Source organism: Osmerus mordax, chromosome 24 (assembly GCF_038355195.1).
Source record: "Osmerus mordax isolate fOsmMor3 chromosome 24, fOsmMor3.pri, whole genome shotgun sequence".
In the NCBI taxonomy this organism is placed as follows: Eukaryota; Metazoa; Chordata; class Actinopteri; order Osmeriformes; family Osmeridae; genus Osmerus; species Osmerus mordax.
Genome location: NC_090073.1, coordinates 768369 through 787366, shown reverse-complemented (window position 1 = coordinate 787366; position 18998 = coordinate 768369). Strand labels below are relative to the sequence as shown.

The 18998-nt window shown below is 40.2% G+C and overlaps 1 protein-coding gene across 1 annotated transcript; it reads left to right on the top strand.

Moving 5' to 3' along the window:
• The first annotated feature begins 14378 nt into the window (after positions 1-14378).
• Positions 14379-17124, top strand: LOC136932615 (proliferating cell nuclear antigen). Its single transcript, XM_067227788.1, has 6 exons — positions 14379-14795; positions 15671-15768; positions 15860-15927; positions 16053-16247; positions 16389-16512; positions 16593-17124. The coding sequence occupies exons 1-6, from the start codon at positions 14575-14577 to the stop codon at positions 16667-16669; spliced, it is 783 nt and encodes a 260-aa protein (XP_067083889.1). The 5' UTR covers positions 14379-14574; the 3' UTR covers positions 16670-17124.
• Positions 17125-18998: the final 1874 nt, after the last annotated feature.

The window sequence follows — 18998 nt, the reverse complement described above, 5'->3', positions numbered from 1 at the left end:
TCGCTGACGTTTGTATCTTAGGTGCATTATTATGCTGAAGTAAGGGGGGGTGCAAAACACCTGGGAATACATACATTGATTAGAAAAAAGAATACATATTTTTTATTTTTTTTGGAGCACCGAAGACCCATTTTGACCCAGGACAAACCCTGGAAATGGAATAAAGAAATGATGCAATAATCTTTTCTCCATTTTGAGACATCAAATTATAATGCAGTCTGACATCTTATGTAATTGCCTTATTTGATGATGGATTCTTCAATTACGCTAGCCTCAAAATATAACTGTTTACTTATGTAACTGAGTGTTCATTCTCATGAAATCCTGGTTTCATAGATTTCAAATATGAAAATGTTCAAAAGCCATAAATAAGGTAATTTTCTTTTGAAACATAAAAAACAAGGTTTTAGGTAATTGAGACTATTAATCTCAAAACATAATGTGACAATATATCACATTTATATCACATTTTACCAAACAGGTCCTAAGAAAATCTCATTACCGCAACTCTCCAAAATACCAAAAACATTGGAAAAACACATTATTTGTATTTTTGGAAATTAATTATTTATAGGCCTGTACTGAGTTACATGAAACTTTGGTAAAAAGATTTTTTACATAAATGTATTTATTTCATTTGACTGATCTTTCTCATTACCGCAACACTTCCTATGATCTACAATCTGTTTTTTGTAATATTTCAGGGAAACCTGACACATTTCAAGTTCTGCTGCAAAATTGATATAACAAAACAGATATATACTTCAAACTCAATTGAAAAGCTAAATATGATTTGTTAATTAATTAACTTCTCAATTGTTTCGGTAATGATATACATGTTTCGGAAATGAGGTTGATGATTGCGGCAATGAGAATTAGTCAAATTGATTTTTAAAATTCCAGCATTACATTTACATTTTACATTTAGCAGACGCTCTTATCCAGAGCGACTTTACAGTAAGTACAGGGACATTCCCCCCGAGGAAAGTAGGGTGAAGTGCCTTGCCCAAGGACACAACGTCATTTTGCACAGCCGGGAATCGAACTGGCAACCTTCCGATTACTAGCCTGATTCCCTAACCGCTCAGCCACCTTTGAAAAGTTCTGCATCATGTTCTACAAGGACCCACTTTCCCACGTCTGAAACTGGTTCTGGCCCTACATTCTCCTTCTCTGTCTCCACATTTTCTCCTTCTCTGAAATTGAACTCTTTCGGGAAAAAGCAGCCACATGCACAGCCACAAAAGCAGGACACTTCTCGGGTCTGGATAACCCCTGGTTTTGTCGATGTCAGCAGAAAAGAAAGTGTTTTGGGGTGAGATTCAACTCAGAGATTGAACTTAGTGACACATCATCAATAATTAGATTTGAAAACATATCTTCAAAATGAATATTCCTGACTGCTGGATGCTCCTCTCGGATGGCCTTCAGCACAGGATCAAGATGAGCCCATGTTGCAACGGCATTATGCTTCAGGCACACTGACAGGGAGGCAAAAGACTCCACACATCCACCGCTCAGGTATTTGACCCCAGTATGAAGCGTAACCTGCTGGTTTCCCCCACCAAAGTGGGTGTCTTTCACTTCCCTACTGTACTTGCAACTGTAGTTTTCACTGTAGTCAATGTGCACAACCACATCCTTCTCGGTCAGGCTCTCCCGGAGTGACTTAGTCTCTGAAATTGGTGCTGGATGTAAACAGATGGATGGTGAATTTGTTAACATGCTCCTGAGCAAGGTCAGCAAGTTTTTCTATTGAAGTGTGCTTCTTTTCAAGTATGGTATTTTTGACTTCAATCTCTTCCAGTGCACCATTGCTGCCTTTTTTTGTCACTGGAATGGTACGGGTGACCCACTCATCCCAGGAAATGATGTTTCCTTTGGTAGACTGATCGATGGCTGTAGGGAAGGTTTGTTCTTTACATTGCATGCACCTTCTGTACATGCATTCCATGTTTTTGTACTGCAGACACACGACTCAATGATCTGCTGTACATTAGGGGTTGCAATGATGCCCAGTTGGTGAAGTTTCCTGATCTTAAAATTGATGTTCTCATGGCTTTTACACGCATGTTTCTCTTTGTGAGATATTTGGTTTGATAATCCAGAAGGGCTTTAGTCTGCAGAATTGAGCCCTGGACATCTTATTTCGTGGATACTGACGTATAAACTTTGAATGGAGTCTCTCCAATGTATCATTTAAGGCCCTCTTCCGGTATACTTGACCTTTCTTGCGGGCCTCACCAGTTTTGCCATTAACTATGGTAGAGTTGTCATCCTGGTGCAAGAAACGACTGACAAGATGTCCCATCAGCCGTCTCTGGCTGTTGTTGGGCAGGGTCTTGGGGTCTCTCCGGTGGGTAGCTTTTTTGTGACTAGTGGTTTGAGCTGGACCTCTTTTTTTCTCCCTCAACTTCGACCTCAGTGAGGTTATGGTTGCCTTCTGTTTTCTTCCCGCTTTGGGGGTGGAGGTCTGCACTGGAGTAACAATAAAAATCTGCAAAATGTCATGTTAATATGCTAATCAATTCAAAGATAGACTTGTAGTTGGCGCTACAGGCACTACAATGACCAACTAAAATGGCACTATCAGATTTATGTATATATATTTATATTCTAATTTATACATTGGGGGCCTACTATATTTCAGATGTAATCATAGAGCTGTAGGTGGCGCTATATGCTTTTACAATACCTATATAAAATTAAATAAATATTTACATAACTCACTTAAACAACAAAAACTAATTAAAAACTTGATGAATTATCACTACCGCAACAACAATTATCATTACCGCAACAGGCATCACAGTGTTGCGGTAAATGAGATGTGTGTTGCGGACGATGAGAGGAGCTAGCATATTTTGCTAACAATGGAGAAGCCACTAAACAAAAAAAAATCATGGTTCATGTTAGGAACTTAGCTACCTTTATATTGATCAAATATTTATAATAAATTCTTCTTTCTAACAAGTAATATTTCATGTTGTGGTAATGATAATCAATGATGTCATGTACAGGGGTTAAAGAGGGAAGTTTTAAAGTATGAAAAAATTGAAGAGACTTATATTACCTGGTATCCATCTTGTAGGTTCTCTTCTTTGTGATGCATCTTGGGAAATTAAAACTTTATTAAAAAAATACTTGTAGTCTTTACAGGAACAAGAACAATGTTGCGGAGGATGAGAACTGCACCCACGGACACCGGGTTTTTCCACGCATTTTTTGGGGGGGAAAGTAAAACTGTATTACGCAGCCTATTTTATATTACTACAATACATAATAAACAATATACATATTGTTTTATTAATTTTATTCTCATGTATTCAATCAAAAATACAGTAAAAGAACCACTGAAATGAATGGGGACACGTTGCAGTATTGAGAATTTTAGCAAAAAATGTATTAAAATACAATAATAATGATCTTTTATGCATAAATCACACGCTATGCATGAAAGAGCACAACATTATCTTTAATATTATGTTTTAAAATTTGACATTTATTTTGAAAAGATCACAATCATTGGTTTCGTGAGAATCAAGTATGTATACTTTATGAGTGGAAGGTGTCTTTAAGTAGCCTAAGCTTATTGATTTAGGGGAAATAGGACGAAAATATGTGCAAAATTACATGAGCTATTAGACTATTAATGGGGGGGTTCGGACAGACCAGCCCCCACTGCAAAAAAAAAATCCTAGAGGAAACACTGCACGAAGACTGGACTACATTTCTTTCCAAGGGCCATCAGGCTTTTGAATGAACATTGATATGGACATTGATACACTGTCGACACTTCTCACTAGCCGCTTTACACACTTTCAGCCACTGGTTGCACTTTCAGCTACTGGTTGCACTTTAAGATACTGGTTGCATCAGCAATATTGCACTAACTGTACCCCACTTGTCTTAGATTAGTATAGGTCATAGGCGGAAATCCCGGGGGGACACGACCCCCCCATCCTGGGAAAAATATGATTTGTCCCCCCCAATAAATCACTGTAAACGTAATGAAATGTAATTTCAATAATATTAATTATACGCAATGAAAGCGCTTAGCTGATTATGGACACAATGGCGCATTTTATTGTGCTATGTGTTACAGCAGTAATTTTGGTGTCCCCCTCAGGAATTGCTCTTGAGAAAATGTAATATAATTGTCCCCCCCCAAAGTTGATAGCAGATTTTCGCCACTGGTATATGTTAGTAGGTTTGTATAGGTTAATATGTGTATTAGAGGTTTAATATACCGTATTGTACAACCCCAATTCCCAAAAAGTTAGGACATTGTGTGAAATAAAATACAAAACTGAATACAATGATTTACAAATCTCATAAACCCATTATGTTATTCACAATAGAACATGTAACACATGTTAAATGTTTAAACTGATGAAATGTACAATTTTAAGGAAAGAATAAGGTAATTTTGAATTTGATGGCAGCAACACGTCTCAAAAAAGTTGGGACAAGGCCATGTTCACCACTGTGTAGCATCCCCTCTTCTTTTAACAACATTCTGTATCTGTCTGGGAACTGAGGAGACCAGTTGCTGGAGTTGTGAGGAATGTTGTCCCTTTTGTGTCTGATACAGGATTATTGCTGCCTAAACGGTCCTGGGTCTTTGTCATATTTTTTGTTTCATGATTCACCAAATGTTTTTAACTGGTGACATTTCTGAACTGCAGGCAGGCCAGTTCAGCACCCGGACTCTTCTATAACGAAGCCATGCAGTTGTAACAGATGCAGGATGTGGTTTAACATTGTCTTCCTAAAATATGCAAGGCCTTCCCTGAAAAAGATGTTGCCTGGATGCAAGCAAATGTTGCTCTAAAACCTGTATATACCTTTCAGCATTGATGTTGCCTTTCCAGATGTGCAAGCTGCCCATTCTATAGGCACTAATGCACCCCCATACCATCTGAAATGCAGGCTTTTGAACTGAGCGCTGATAACAAGCCGGTTGGTCCCTCCTCTTTAGTCCGGAGGACGCAGCGTCCAAGGTTTCCAAAAATAATTTATAATTTACATTTGTCTGACCACAGAACAGTTTTCCCATTTTGCCTCAGTCCATTTTAAATTAGCTTTAGCCCAGAGAAGATGGCAGTGATTCTGGATGATGTTCACGTGTGGGTTCTTCTTTGCATGATAGAGCTTTAACCTGCATTTGTGGATGGCACAGCAAACTGTGTTTACAGACAATGAGTTCTGGAGGTGTTTCTGAGCCCATGCAATGATTTCCATTACAGAATCATGCCTGTTTTTTATGCAGTGCCGCCTGAGTGCCTGCAGATCACAGGCATGCAGAATTTATTTTCCCCCTTGTCCCTTACAGATAGAGATTTCTCCAGATTCTCAGAATAATTGTATTATATTATGTACTGTAGATGATGATATATTCAAAGTCTGCAATTTTACGTTGAGGAACATTATTCTGAAATGGTTCCACAATATGTAGATGCAGGTTTTTGCAGATTGGTGAACCTCTGCTCATCTTTACTTCTGAGAGACTCTGGCTCTCTAAGATACTCTTTTTATACCCAATCATGTTACTGACCTGTTTGAAATTAACCTAGTTAGTTGCAAAATGTTCCTCCAGCTGTTTATTTTTAGTAACACTTACTTTTTCCAGCCTTTTATTGCCCAACTTTTTTGAGACGTGTTGCTGCCATCAAATTCAAAATGACCGTATTTTTTCCTTAAAATTGTACATTTCATCAGTTTAAACATTTGACATGTTTTATATGTTCTATTGTGAATAACATAATGGGTTTATGAGATTTGTATATCATTGTATTCTATTTTTTATTTTAGACACTGTCCCAACTTTTTTGGAATTGGGGTTGTATATTATTTTGTATATTAGGAGGTTTATTGGGTGTGCTCAAGCCTTCGGCGAGAGCACAACCTTTGTTCTCTCACATATATATTTATTTATTATTATTTATTTTCGCCCCCCTAAGGATCAGTCAATATTTGGACTACATACACAACGGCGGTGTCAAAAGGTTCGTCTTGGTAGCGATTGCGTTGGTTGTATTTTTATTTACGTTCCGTTGCATGGTTTAAGTAGAAATTGCGTTTTTGTGGTGAAAAGTGAAGCTAACGGTGGCTAATTTGCTAGCCACAGTCACTGACAGTTACTAATGTCACTACGTCACTAACGTCACGAAAACACGCGTGACTACCTGTAGCAGAACATTCGTTTCACATCTGTTAACTTGGGGGATAGCTAGGCTAACTATAGCTTTACTGCAAGGCAGCTGCTGGAACGCCACAAGCAAAGAGGCCAGGGTGATAACTATTTACTCATTTTACTTTGTGATGTGAAACACAATTATGAAATGTAATGTACAATATTAGCTGATATTATTAAGGAAGTAGGCCCACGTCTACTTTTGGAAACGGTAGTCTACTATTTCACTGAAGCATTAGCATCATGACATTAGCCTCTGTTGCCCGGGCAACACATACTACAGTGGTCTATGATGCATCTGTTTTCAATCTTTAAAATAAACATTCCTCACAAATACATTTTCGTTGTAGGATTTATTATTACATTACATTACAAGTAAACGATTTGTGGGTGAAATTATCATTACCTGTGGTTTCAAACCAGTGTTGCTCACTGCAACGCTGTAGCCTACGCGAGACACTACAAAAACATCTACACAGCTGTAGGAAGTGAAACGGCGACAGAACATGTTCGGCACTCCCCTTACTTAAATCAAAAGTCTATCTAACTACTAACCTGAACTTCATTGCCACAGCCTAAACGTTGTCAATCTGTTCATGAAAATAATTAATTTCAGCCTAAACCGTACAACAGAACGTTAAATCCAATTCAACCAACGCAATCGTTACCAAGACGAACACAGCAGTAGTCTACTAGTACTGTACCGTAGTAGTACAATTTACCGGGGCAGCTTCTCCACACAGGGCTATATCGCATTTTGCGTTGTTACTGACAATGATCGCTACCAGTGAGCTTTTTATGAATGAGCGATTTTCCACTAAATAAATGTCAAGCTTATTTATGTTTTGGGGGGCATATTTTCAGTTAGCAGATGGGACTGTCTGAATCGCGATTCCATTTTCTACTGCCGGGTACATTTACATTTACATTTTGGCATTTAGCAGACACTCTTATCCAGAGCGACTTACAGTAAGTACAGGGACATTCCCCCGAGGCAAGTAGGGTGAAGTGCCTTGCCCAAGGACACAACGTCATTTGACACGGCCAGGAATCGAACCAGTGACCCTCTGATTACTAGCCCGACTCCCTAACCGCTCAGCCATCTGATCCCCCTACGTAACGTCGTAGAATAATCTTCAAAGGGGGTTCTTTATTAATGAATGAATGCAATGAGTAGGCTACATGCCTGAAAATATCACGAGAAGGGAAAAACTTAAAATGACGTTTAAGTCATAGAGATTAGGTCCATTTTTACACCGGTCTGCCAAATTTATTCGTTTTGATTCAACGATGAGGCTGCCTCTTGCAGGGGAAATGAGAAGACATCTATTTCATTCTACACTTCACTCGTATTTTCAGTTGTAAATGAGCAGCAAAAAAAAAATGCTTTTAAATCTATTAATCTTTATAAATAATAAGTATGCATTTTCATATAAAATATACAGAAATCAGTTGTAAAAATGTCATTCAAAAACGGACCCCTGTGCAACCGACGCAAGCAAGCACACCCTACAATTTCCCCAGAAATTGTACCCTCTCTAGTTATATTATATTTTACTTTATCATAGGTGTAATCCATGTTCTGAGTACTCATATGTCATGTTATGCCAGGTTGGTTTGCGGTGTCTTGTCCTAAGAATTTCAGTGCCCAGTCTGACCGTTTGTTGTTCTGTGCATCTGACAGTAAAAGACTTGAACTACAGGCCACGCCCCAATTGTCAATTTTCAAAGTGATGGCATTTCCACCCCATCAGTCTAAAATGTCTAAACTTGCTATACATGCCTTATTTCTCATTGGAAACCATACAGTGGTGATCCATACAGTCCGCCATGTACGGTTAACATTTTGAAAAACATATAAATATCATCCTATGAACCATGACTCCAATTGACTTAAAATCCGGTATGTATGTGTAGGACACATATGTAGTTATGCTAGTTTGAGACCACAATAGCTATGGCAATAAGAGTGAATGCAATTAGGAGGGCGGCTTTGTCCACATAACATTTTTCTTGTTGTTTGTTTATAATTTGAATATACTAAATGTGTACAGTACAGTTAGTTCCAACCAAGTAGGTTTAATTTCATCGGACAAGAGGCATTCCATTAGTGCTTCCAAGAGGCATTCCATGAGTCCATGAGAGAAGAGTTCCGGTTTTGATGGGCCTGAGGAGAGTGCTGCAGTTGGACCCTATTGGGATATTTTGGCTTCATTTTGGTCCAAACAACAAAGTCGCAGCACTGGATGTGTACGTGACATACAAACATTTGAAGCAGAATTTGGTGGTAATATTCATTACTCTTCTTGAGCTGTATCGCTACAGCTCAAGAATAGTCATGCCTAAGCAAAACTGTGTGTCTTCACTGCTCCCTGTCAGACCATCTCTACAGTTGCATCTGGCGATGCCCCAAGATGTGGGTTGTCTGGCCGCACAACAAGGCCGCAGAGTTTCACAATTCAAGTTGTGATGCTGTGTTTTCATTATGTCTGTGTATTGTTTTCTGGCTGTGTCCTCCATATCCTTTCCCCAAAGTACTGCTGGCACACGGGACATATCTTTTTTGTTGTAGTGCATTACCTGTCTGAGCAGGTTTGTTTGGGCTATCTCGGTTCTTACAGCACATACTGTAGGAACTGTATGGTGCTGCCAATTATCCCGCCAGTTCTATATGTGTGCCAAGCCTGGGAATGGGCCTGATTTTTTCTGGTAAGCTCAAGGTTAACACACTGCTCTTGAGTTAGTTCTTGCCTCAGTTTTGAAAAGGTGTCTTCACTCTCTCATATTTCATTCAGGCAGAGGCCTCTCGGATTGGCATTATACAGAGCTACGGTGGCTCTGGCAGATCTGTGGTCTCTGTGTGAGATTCTGATGCAAAATCTGTGTCACTGAAGTCCATGCTAGTGAGCACAGCTGCATTAGGTGTTTACGTTATGTTTTCATCTGTCAGCTCTGATCTCATAAAATAGTTATGTTAGATGACTCTCTCTGTTAGTACAAATGGAAATCACGTGTCAAGTATCAGGGAGTCAGGTGGCTAAGTGGTTAGGGTAGTGGGCTAGTAATCAGAAGGTTGCCAGTTCGATTCCTCGATTCCATAAGGGATAAGAGTGTCTGCTAAATGACTACATGTAAATCAAACCTGTTTGTCCAAGACCTGGGACCCGTTCTCCGTACGTCGCTAACTCAGTTAGCTGGATTTGATTGTTGACGATTTGTCATGATCTTGGATTGTTTGGTTCTTCGAAGCTCATCCTGGACTTGCTGTCATAGCAACAGGAAGTCCGTAAGCTTAAACCTGCTCGGGAGCAGGTTTATTTTATGTAAACAGGATTAGATAGAGGCTTTATAAGCAGAGGTGATACAGGAAGTCTGTCACAGCCATGTCTTGCCCGTTTGGACTACAGGAACCTGTTGTGGAAGGTGCAAGGATCGTTCTCAGAGCTTTTCGAATTAATCACGTATTGCGTGATAATGAATATTTTATCAAATTCTAAAAAAGTACAAATATGCAGTTGAGTAAAATCTCTTAGATGGTGCGTGACTATGTACCACATCACAAATATGGAAGCAAAATGGCCTGGATCTGTTCATGACTCCAGAATCTTCAGAGAGTCACATTTATGCACATTATTTGAACGTGGTAAGAAGAAATATAGATGTCATGGTCCTTGTATTACATACACTCATGCGGGTCCTAACAGAACAGCATTTTCCACTATACATGTGACTATGACGGAATCCTGCTTGGAGACAGGGGCTATGCCTGCAGGCAGTACTTAATTCCCCGACCCAAACCCTGGACCACAAACCTGTTTCAATGCAGCTTTTTTTATGCAACAAGGGCACACATTGAAATTACCTTTGGCCAACTAAAGGCAAGATTTCAGTGCCTGAAAGGTCTTAGGCTTGCACCTGACAGGGCCTGCAACATTATTGTTGCATGTGCTGTGTTGCACACTATAGCCACCATCCGAAAGGAAGTAAGTAAGTAAGACTTTATTTATATAGCACATTTCATACAAGAATTGTAGCTCAAGGAAAGGACCCCTGTGGTGGAGGTGCAGCCAGATGATCACCTCCAGCCAGTGCACCTGGACCAAGCTAGTGGCAGAGCTGCACAACACAGAATCGTGGAACACCATTTTCAATAAGGTAAATCAAAGACAAGACAAATATGCTTAGTCCCTTTAGTTTTATTTAAATTATTTCATACATTAGTCATCTTTTGCCTGCAAACATAGATATTGTTAGGTAGGGGCAACAATAGTACTCTGTGTGAAATGGTGTATTAGCACTTACTCTGCCAGTTTCTTCTTCTTCAAGTTGTCAATTTCAGTTTCTCCCCTTAATTTTTGTTTTTTCAGGGAATAATACTCAATCTTAACTTGAAGACTCCGTTTATAGAGGGAACGGATGTCTTCCTGTGCCAGTGGTGGACCAAAGAATGAATACATGCCTCTTGCAACAAAATTAAAAAGGAAAAGTACAACACCTCACCTCTGTATGACTTCTGTGTGTAGACTCTTCTGTGGGCCTTTCTGTGGATGTGGACCCCTGTAACTCACATATATATATATATTAATTAAGTCAAGTTAATTATGCACTTACAGGTACTTCCTCCAAAGGACAGTCATCTGACAGGGTTTCTTCACTGTCCTGTGTAATTGAAACAAATGGGCATTACAAAGGGTTGCACTTTCTTCTCTTTTGATGTAAAACGTTAGATTTACATTTATTCATTTAGCAGACGCTTTTATCCAAAGCGACTTCCAAGAGAGAGCTTTACAAAGTGCATAGGTCACTGATCATAACAACAAGATAGCCAAAAAACATCGCGAGTAGCAAAAACATGAAGCACACATTGTGAACAACCAAAGTAAGTGCCAAAGGGAAGAACCATAAGAGCATGTAGTAGAAGTCATACAGAGGTGAGGTGTTGTACTTTTCCTTTTTAATTTTGTTGCAAGAGGCATGTATTCATTCTAGAAAAGTATACTTACTGCACATGCTTCAGCCAGCACTTGGAGCGGCTGTGTCTCAGGGGGTAGAGAGGGTTGTCTGTTAATCGCAAGGTTGGCGGTTCGATCCACGACTCCTCTTAGGTCATGTGCTGAAGTATCCTTGAGCAAGACTCTGAACCCCAAGTTGCTCCCGATGGGCAGGCCGCGCCTTGCATGGTAGCTCGCTGCCGTCGGTATGTTGGAGTGTGAGTATGAATGGGTGAATGAGAGGCAAACATTGTAAAGTGATTTGAGTGCTGCTAAGGTAGAAAAGCGCTATATAAATGCAGTCCATTTACCATTCACTTGATTAGGAACAGGTAAACGTGTTGGGGCATTATGTAAAACTACAAGGGGAAAACAATATCATTACAATGAACCACTGGAAAGAATTTGATCAATATGGCAACATATTTTTACATGAACTCTAAATAAGTTAAAACATCATTAATATTTAACAGTTAATATTACTGTGACAGCCATTTGGATTGTACTTAATTTAATGCAGCAACTAATTATTGTACAGTGTACTAAGAGAATTGAAAGCTAATTTACCAGTAATGAAGGTATTGCTGCTACTGGTCCCTGGATGTGGGTCTGAGGAAGAGCTGCCCCCTGGGATGCCCTCCAGAATGGGTCGATTCACATTCAACCCAAGGGACAGCTCTTCTGCCGGGGTAAAACATGGGGGTGCAGGACCACCACCGGTTTTCTTTTGTTCAGCCTTTTTCTTGGTTGCTGTTACAAACAGACAAACACATCCTGTAACAGTATCTTTTTAAAAGATACTGAGAAAAGTAGAAGTGGTAAATATTACCATTTTGTAGAACGTTCTTGTACTTCACTTTTACTTGTTCCCATTATCTTGTGGGTCCCGGGGTGGCTCTGACATTTAAGTTGATAAAATAATTATGAAATTATTCAAATACAAACATATATACTGTAATGAGTGATAAAACATCTATGGTCACCACTTACGCATTTAATTTATCTGATACCTTTTGCCAGCCCTCACTCCTGGCTTTTGCAGACTTCCCTTGCGTTTACATTTCCTCTTCAAATTGCTGTTAAACCTTCAAGCAATAGCTCTTGCTCTGTTGACGAGAAAAACTGGGCACGCTCTTTGGCCATGGTGAGCAGCCAATAGCAGCGTTGCTGATCAAGGTTTCTACTATCGATGCATATCCCCTTTTAACGCATGAAGACACAATTATCCCAGACAACTCAATCCAGCTATACTAATCATAAACAACAGGTGTGTTCGAAGAACCGAATTAACCAGATCATGATTAGCACGATGATGTCATCTTGGATGTGTCATTTGATCTTGGATGTAATAAGCGACACCCAAATATATCATATTTAATCTTTGACATTGGTCTTTCTACGCTTTGCTCTGGCTGGCTGAAGATGTGTGTCTGTCCTCTTAGGCTTTCTGAAGCTGATTTCACTCAGTCTGGATGGCTTCACTTCTCTCTTGGATGTGTGGATCCACAAATTAGTCCCTTCAGTACAATACTTTTCTGTCTTTCCCATCCTGACCCACAGCTCAACCTTGAACATAAGTGCATCTGCATGGCTGCAGCATGACCCTAACCTGCAGAAGTGGGTAAAGAGATGTATTTCTAGATAACTAATGTATTAAACACATTGGTTTAAATTGTGCTTTACTATGTCCATAGCAACAGCTGTATTATTCAGCAAATGAGCAGTGACGTTAAATTATAAATGCCACTGACTGGATTGGGTAAGTAATAATGGAAAGATATTAAGTCAATTCACTTTAAATACACACCCAGCCATACAGGTGCAGTTTGCTGTCAGAATACAGTTGTTTGTCTTATTGACAATAACCCAGGTATTGTGCAACTCAATCTTCTTGCCCTGTCTTTGGCTAGGCAGAACCTCAGTTTTCAGCATTACAAAGTTTTGAACATTGTTATCATGGTACTTGATGTCTTGTACATGACCACAGACTTGTAAGCTTTTAACTTATCCCGGGTTTAAACACTTGGGGTGTCGATCAGATAATTTTGTATTTCTGGCCACTGAAGGCTAGGCCATTTCATTTCGTCATTTGACCATTGACAGGGCAAAGCATATGGGTCTGTAAGATTTATCCCATTTACTAAGGTTAATTTAGTTGCCTGTCACTGGGTGACAAGCTGTCGTAGTATGCGTACATTTTAAAACTAAACTATTCGGAATAAAATAGGCTATAATATATTGAGTCGGTTAACTGTCTTTCTCTCTGCGTGGTTTTCTGCAACCATAAAGCGCGCGCATCCCCAATGTTTACAAATAGATAATTGGGTCTGAGGGGCCTGAGTAGAGAGGTCTGCAGTTGGCGGAGCTGCCGTGCAAGGCGCTAGCCCTGTCCATCGGGAAGTAACACAAATTATTTGATGAAATAGAGGTGATAGAAATGCATGTTGATGGGAAAATATAATGATAAGGTTTAAAATGGATGTGAAATTTAAACATTTGAAATTACGTGGCTTTGTTTTCATTTCACAACAGTTTTTATAAAATCGCTTTTAAATTATTTTAATCACTTGATTATTTAAAACTATTTTTCATTTCGCATCATTCCATCCTCTATTTTACAATGCATTTTCATCACCCCCCTTTTGAAGAAAAATAAATATCTATATGTATATATTTACATTTAGTCATTTAGCAGACGCTCTTATCCAGAGCGACTTACAGTAAGTACAGGGACATTCCCCCGAGGCAAGTAGGGTGAAGTGCCTTGCCCAAGGACACAACGTCATTTGGCACAGCCAGGAATCGAACTGGCAAGCTTCAGATTACTAGCCCGATTCCCTAACCGCTCAGCCACCTGACTCCCTAGGGTTAAGACTAACCCTCCCTAGGGCTATTTATTGCAAATAACATATACAATGTTAAAGAACAAACGTCTTACATAAGATACAAACAATATAAAAATGTTGGTAGGTCTAAGATTTCGGTCTAAGATTTCCACCACTTATGAAATGTAAGCCAAGACGGAATAGTAACAGAGCCTGTTTAAGGATATATTAGACATTCTCTGACATTCTCTGAACGTAAAGTCTAGTTTGGAATGTTGGGAGGAGTCCGTTAGCAAGCGGATATGACGACAGACGTAAAGGCATTAAAGCAACACGTGAGCGCGCGCTTTCAGTATTCTGTCCAAACCTCAACAGAGCAGGAAGAATATTCTGTCCAATTTCTGCCAAATTGGAGTGTACTTCCTTCGCACTTTGCTGAGTCACCAGGAGAGGTTTTTTTGTACCAGCCAGCTACCAAACTACGGACAAGCGACGCGTATTGTGAGGACATTCTAGCCGTTTTTAGAAATTAACTTCTAGAACCGACACAACTCATATCACCATGTTTGAGGCTCGTTTGGTCCAGGGCTCTATCCTGAAGAAGGTTTTGGAGGCTCTGAAAGATTTAATCACAGAGGCGTGTTGGGACGTCAGCTCGTCCGGCATCTCACTCCAGAGCATGGACTCTTCTCACGTTTCCCTCGTCCAGCTCACCCTTCGCAGCGATGGCTTTGACTCATATCGCTGCGACAGAAACCTCGCCATGGGAGTCAATCTGACCAGGTACCTAACTAGCCATGATGGCAGACCATGTGTTAAATCGTAGCGTTAGGTGAGTTATTTGTTTGATAAACGTTGGCAATAAGCAAATCGTTGTGGATAGATGAAACATTGGAATGTGTTTGACTTTTCGCAACTCTATTGCCTTCTCGCTTGCTATGTATGAGATGTCCGGATATGTCCCAGAATTGTAGCCGTCTGAAGCTTTCTGTACATGAGAATTTTTACTCGTTAGTGGATGTATGTGGTCATATTTTAAATGAGTATAGTTGGTGTTAAATTTGTAATTTATATTTAAGGTCGGTTAAACACGTTGTTGCTTGTGGGCAGGAATAACACTAGGTGTGTTCGACTTCTTGCAGCGGCGCCGGCTGCAGCCGGCTGCCTTGAAGCTGAGAATGCCATTGGTTGCTTCAAGTCAGCCGGGCTGCAGGCGACGCCGGCGCTGCATGAAGTCGAACGCACCTACTAGGTCCCGCTTTCACGTGACGTAGTTTGAGCGCCAAATTTACTGCCTGGTTTGTAGTTGGCGGGAATTAGTCACTGATTCTGAACATTCACTGAGTGAATGTTTGGAAACGATATTGAGCCAATACTCTTACACTAACATTGAAACACCCTAGTTTCCCATAGATGGGTGAGATTGTGTTATTTTGTAGATGTTTTTCCTTTCTGTTAATTAGCCAGCATTTCACGTTAGGACCATCTGAACATGGTTTGAAGGAAAAATAACAATTGATGTAAATAAAGAATTGTAGAGAATTATACTTTTATCTTGGTTCACAATCAGATTGACTAGTATTGGTTAACAATATATTTACTATTGCAAATATACAGTTTTCCTGTGCTGTTTCTGGAGTGTGGTCTGTTCTTCCCAGCATGTCAAAGATCCTGAAGTGTGCTGGGAACGAAGACACCATCACCCTGAGAGCGGAGGACAACGCTGACACGCTGGCCCTTGTGTTTGAGACGCTCAGTAAGTCTACACACACACCAACTTAAGCTTTGGAGCTGCATACTCTCTCTACCAACAGTGGTTTATCATGTTCAATGCACCTCTCTCCCAGACCAAGAGAAGGTCTCAGACTATGAGATGAAGCTGATGGACCTTGATGTGGAGCAGCTGGGGATCCCAGTAAGTCACAGTTCAACCTGAATTAGTTAAATATGCTATAACACTACTTTAGATTCTAGTTTCACTACTTTAGATCTTCACCCAAAGTCCTGCCCAGTCCTGTACTATGCTAACCCTCCCCTCAGGAACAGGAGTACAGCTGTGTTGTGAAAATGCCATCGGGGGAGTTTGCTCGTATATGCCGGGACCTGTCCCAGATTGGGGATGCGGTCATGATCTCCTGCGCCAAAGACGGAGTAAAGTTCTCCGCCACCGGAGAACTGGGAACGGGCAACGTTAAGTTGTCCCAGACCAGCAACGTGGACAAGGAGGAGGAGGCTGTATGTATTACACATACACAAACGCACACACTGCCTTTATTGTACCAGCTTCATGTTTCATCAGCTCTGGTGGAGGGTGAGAATGTTAATGCTGATTTTGTAGGTAATCTCGTCTTCACTGTTATCTATGTCTTCCCTCAGGTCAGCATTGAGATGAATGAGCCGGTCCAGCTTATCTTCGCTCTCAACTACCTGAACTTCTTCACCAAGGCCACGCCTCTGTCCAAAACTGTCATCCTCAGCATGTCTGCAGACATCCCTCTGGGTCTGTACTCTTTCAGAGCCTCCTCATGTCTCTAGCCCCTTGCTCCCTGCCTGTCTAACCTGTGTCATCTCTTCTTTCAGTGGTGGAGTACAAGATTGCTGACATGGGCCACGTCAAATACTACCTGGCTCCCAAGATCGACGAGGAAGCGTCTTAGGAAAACTACAACAGACAGAGAGCAAAAGGGTGGTGGGGGCAGTCGTTTCTCAAGATGAATGTTAGTGGCGTTTCTTTAGGTTTTTGTATGTTGGATGTGTCTGCTATGAAAAGCATATGAGAGATTAATTTCCACACATGGTCATATGACTGCCTCTTACTACTGTTTTAAATGCTTAATTCTCGCCTCCAGCTCTCATGACTGTGTGGGTATCTGTTTCTCCTGGCCTTTTCTGAGCACCTGTTACCACCACTGCAGAACATTAGGCAGGTTAAGCTCATACTGCATCAGTGGTATAGATAATGTTCTATCCCTCCATCCATCTCTATGGAAACACTCATTCTGACTTAATTCTGTAGATATATGCCTGTAAATATGTTGTGGTCACAAGGTATTAAACCACCTGTTTTTGTATTCATTAATTCAATGCCCCAATAAAGAAATGTTTCTGTTTGGATTTGTTTCTGTGGTGCTGTACTTGAATGTATCTTACTGTTCACATGAAAAGAAATGTGTACTGTCATTATAGGGTACAATTTGCTAGTCCTGGGTTGGAACACCTCAATTCTTTGTGTCATAAATTCAACACGGTCCTACAAACATTCTTCAACATATATTTGGGTGCACATCCATAATTCTACCATTCCACTTAGACCTGCTGTCAGGAGGTATTAAGGGTACAAGTTGACCAAGGCCCACTGGGGGCTCATGCAAAGGTCTGGTTGACACTTAAATGTGATCAAGCAACAATTTACTAACTTTTAGCACTGACAATACAATGTACATTAATTGACATACGATTATCATTAAAACACATTGAAACTTATTAACCAGACGTCCCGTTTTTTGGGGACAATCCCTTTTTTTGGTAGCCTATCCCTGGCCGGTATAGAGGATTACAGGCGTCAAAACGTAATATATAGATATATATAATTGGGTGTGCTTTGCCTTCGGCAAGGGCACAACCTTTGTTACCTCACATATATATTTATTTATTGTGAGAATGCTGTTAAGCATTCTCACTATTGTTTTCCTGTTTCTCTTTATTGGGTGTGCTTTGCCTTCGGCAAGGGCACAACCTTTGTTCTCTCACATATATATTATTATTATTATTTTTATTATTCTTTTTGCCCCCCTAAAACTCAGTCAATATTTGGCCTACATAGACAACCTCGGTGTCAAAAGTTTCGTCTTGGTAGCGATTGAGTTGCTTCTATTGGAATTTACGTTCTGTTGCATGGTTTAAGTGGAAATTAAGTGTTTGTGGCGAAAAGTGAAGCTAATGGTGGCTAACTTGCTAGCCACAGTCAATGACGCTACTTACGTCACTAACGTCACGAAAACACGCGTGACTACCTTTGGCAGAACATTCGTTTCGCATCTGTTAACTTGGGGGATAGCTAGGCTAACTATAGCTTTACTGCAAGGCAGCTGCAGAAACGCCACAAGAAAAGAGGCCAGGGTGATAACTATTTACTCATTTTACTTTGTGATATGACACACAATTGTGATGTGTAATGTACAATATAAGCTGATATTATTAAGGAAGTACATCTACTTTCGGAAACAGTAGTCTACTATTTCACTGAAGTATTAGCATCATGACATTAGCCTGTGTTGCCCGGGCAACACATACTACAGTGGTCTATGATGTATCTGTTTTCAATTGTTAAAATAAACATTCCTCACATATACATTTTCGTTGTATGATTTATTCTGACATTAGTAAACGATTTGTTGGTGAAATTACCATTACCTGTGGTTTCAAACCAGTGTAGCTCACTGCAACACTGTAGCCTACCCGAGACACTAGTGTGAGTAGCTAACAAAAACTCCTCAGCTGTTCAAGTCAAACGGCGACAGAACATGTTCGGCACTCCCCTTACTCAAGTCTTTCAATAGTTGAAACAATCTGACTACTAACCTGAACTTCATTGCCACAGCCTAAACTTTGTCAATCTGTTCATGAAAATAATTAATTTCAGCCTAAACCGTACAACGGAACGTTAAATCGAATTCAACCAACACAATCGCTACCAAGACGAACACAGCAGTAGTCTAGTACTGTACTGTAGTAGTAGAATTTACCGGGGCAGCTTCTCCACACAGGGCTATATCGCATTTTGCGTTGTTACTGACAATGATCGCTACCAGTGAGCTTTTTATGAATGAGCGATTTTCCACTAAATAAATGTCAAGCTTATTTACGTTTTTGGGGGCATATTTTCAGTTAGCAGATGGTACTGTTTGAATCGCGATTCCATCTTCTACTGCCGGGTAACGTCATAGAATAATCTCCAAAGGGGGTTCTTTATTAATGAATGAATGC

Excerpts from the sequence above, each read along its gene's own strand:
- LOC136932615 (XM_067227788.1), top strand. The coding sequence starts at position 14,575 with ATGTTTGAGGCTCGTTTGGTCCAGGGCTCTATCCTGAAGAAGGTTTTG. Across the intron at positions 14,796-15,670 it reads ATGGGAGTCAATCTGACCAG|CATGTCAAAGATCCTGAAGT; the intron begins GTACCTAACTAG and ends TGTTCTTCCCAG. Across the intron at positions 16,248-16,388 it reads TGGACAAGGAGGAGGAGGCT|GTCAGCATTGAGATGAATGA; the intron begins GTATGTATTACA and ends GTCTTCCCTCAG.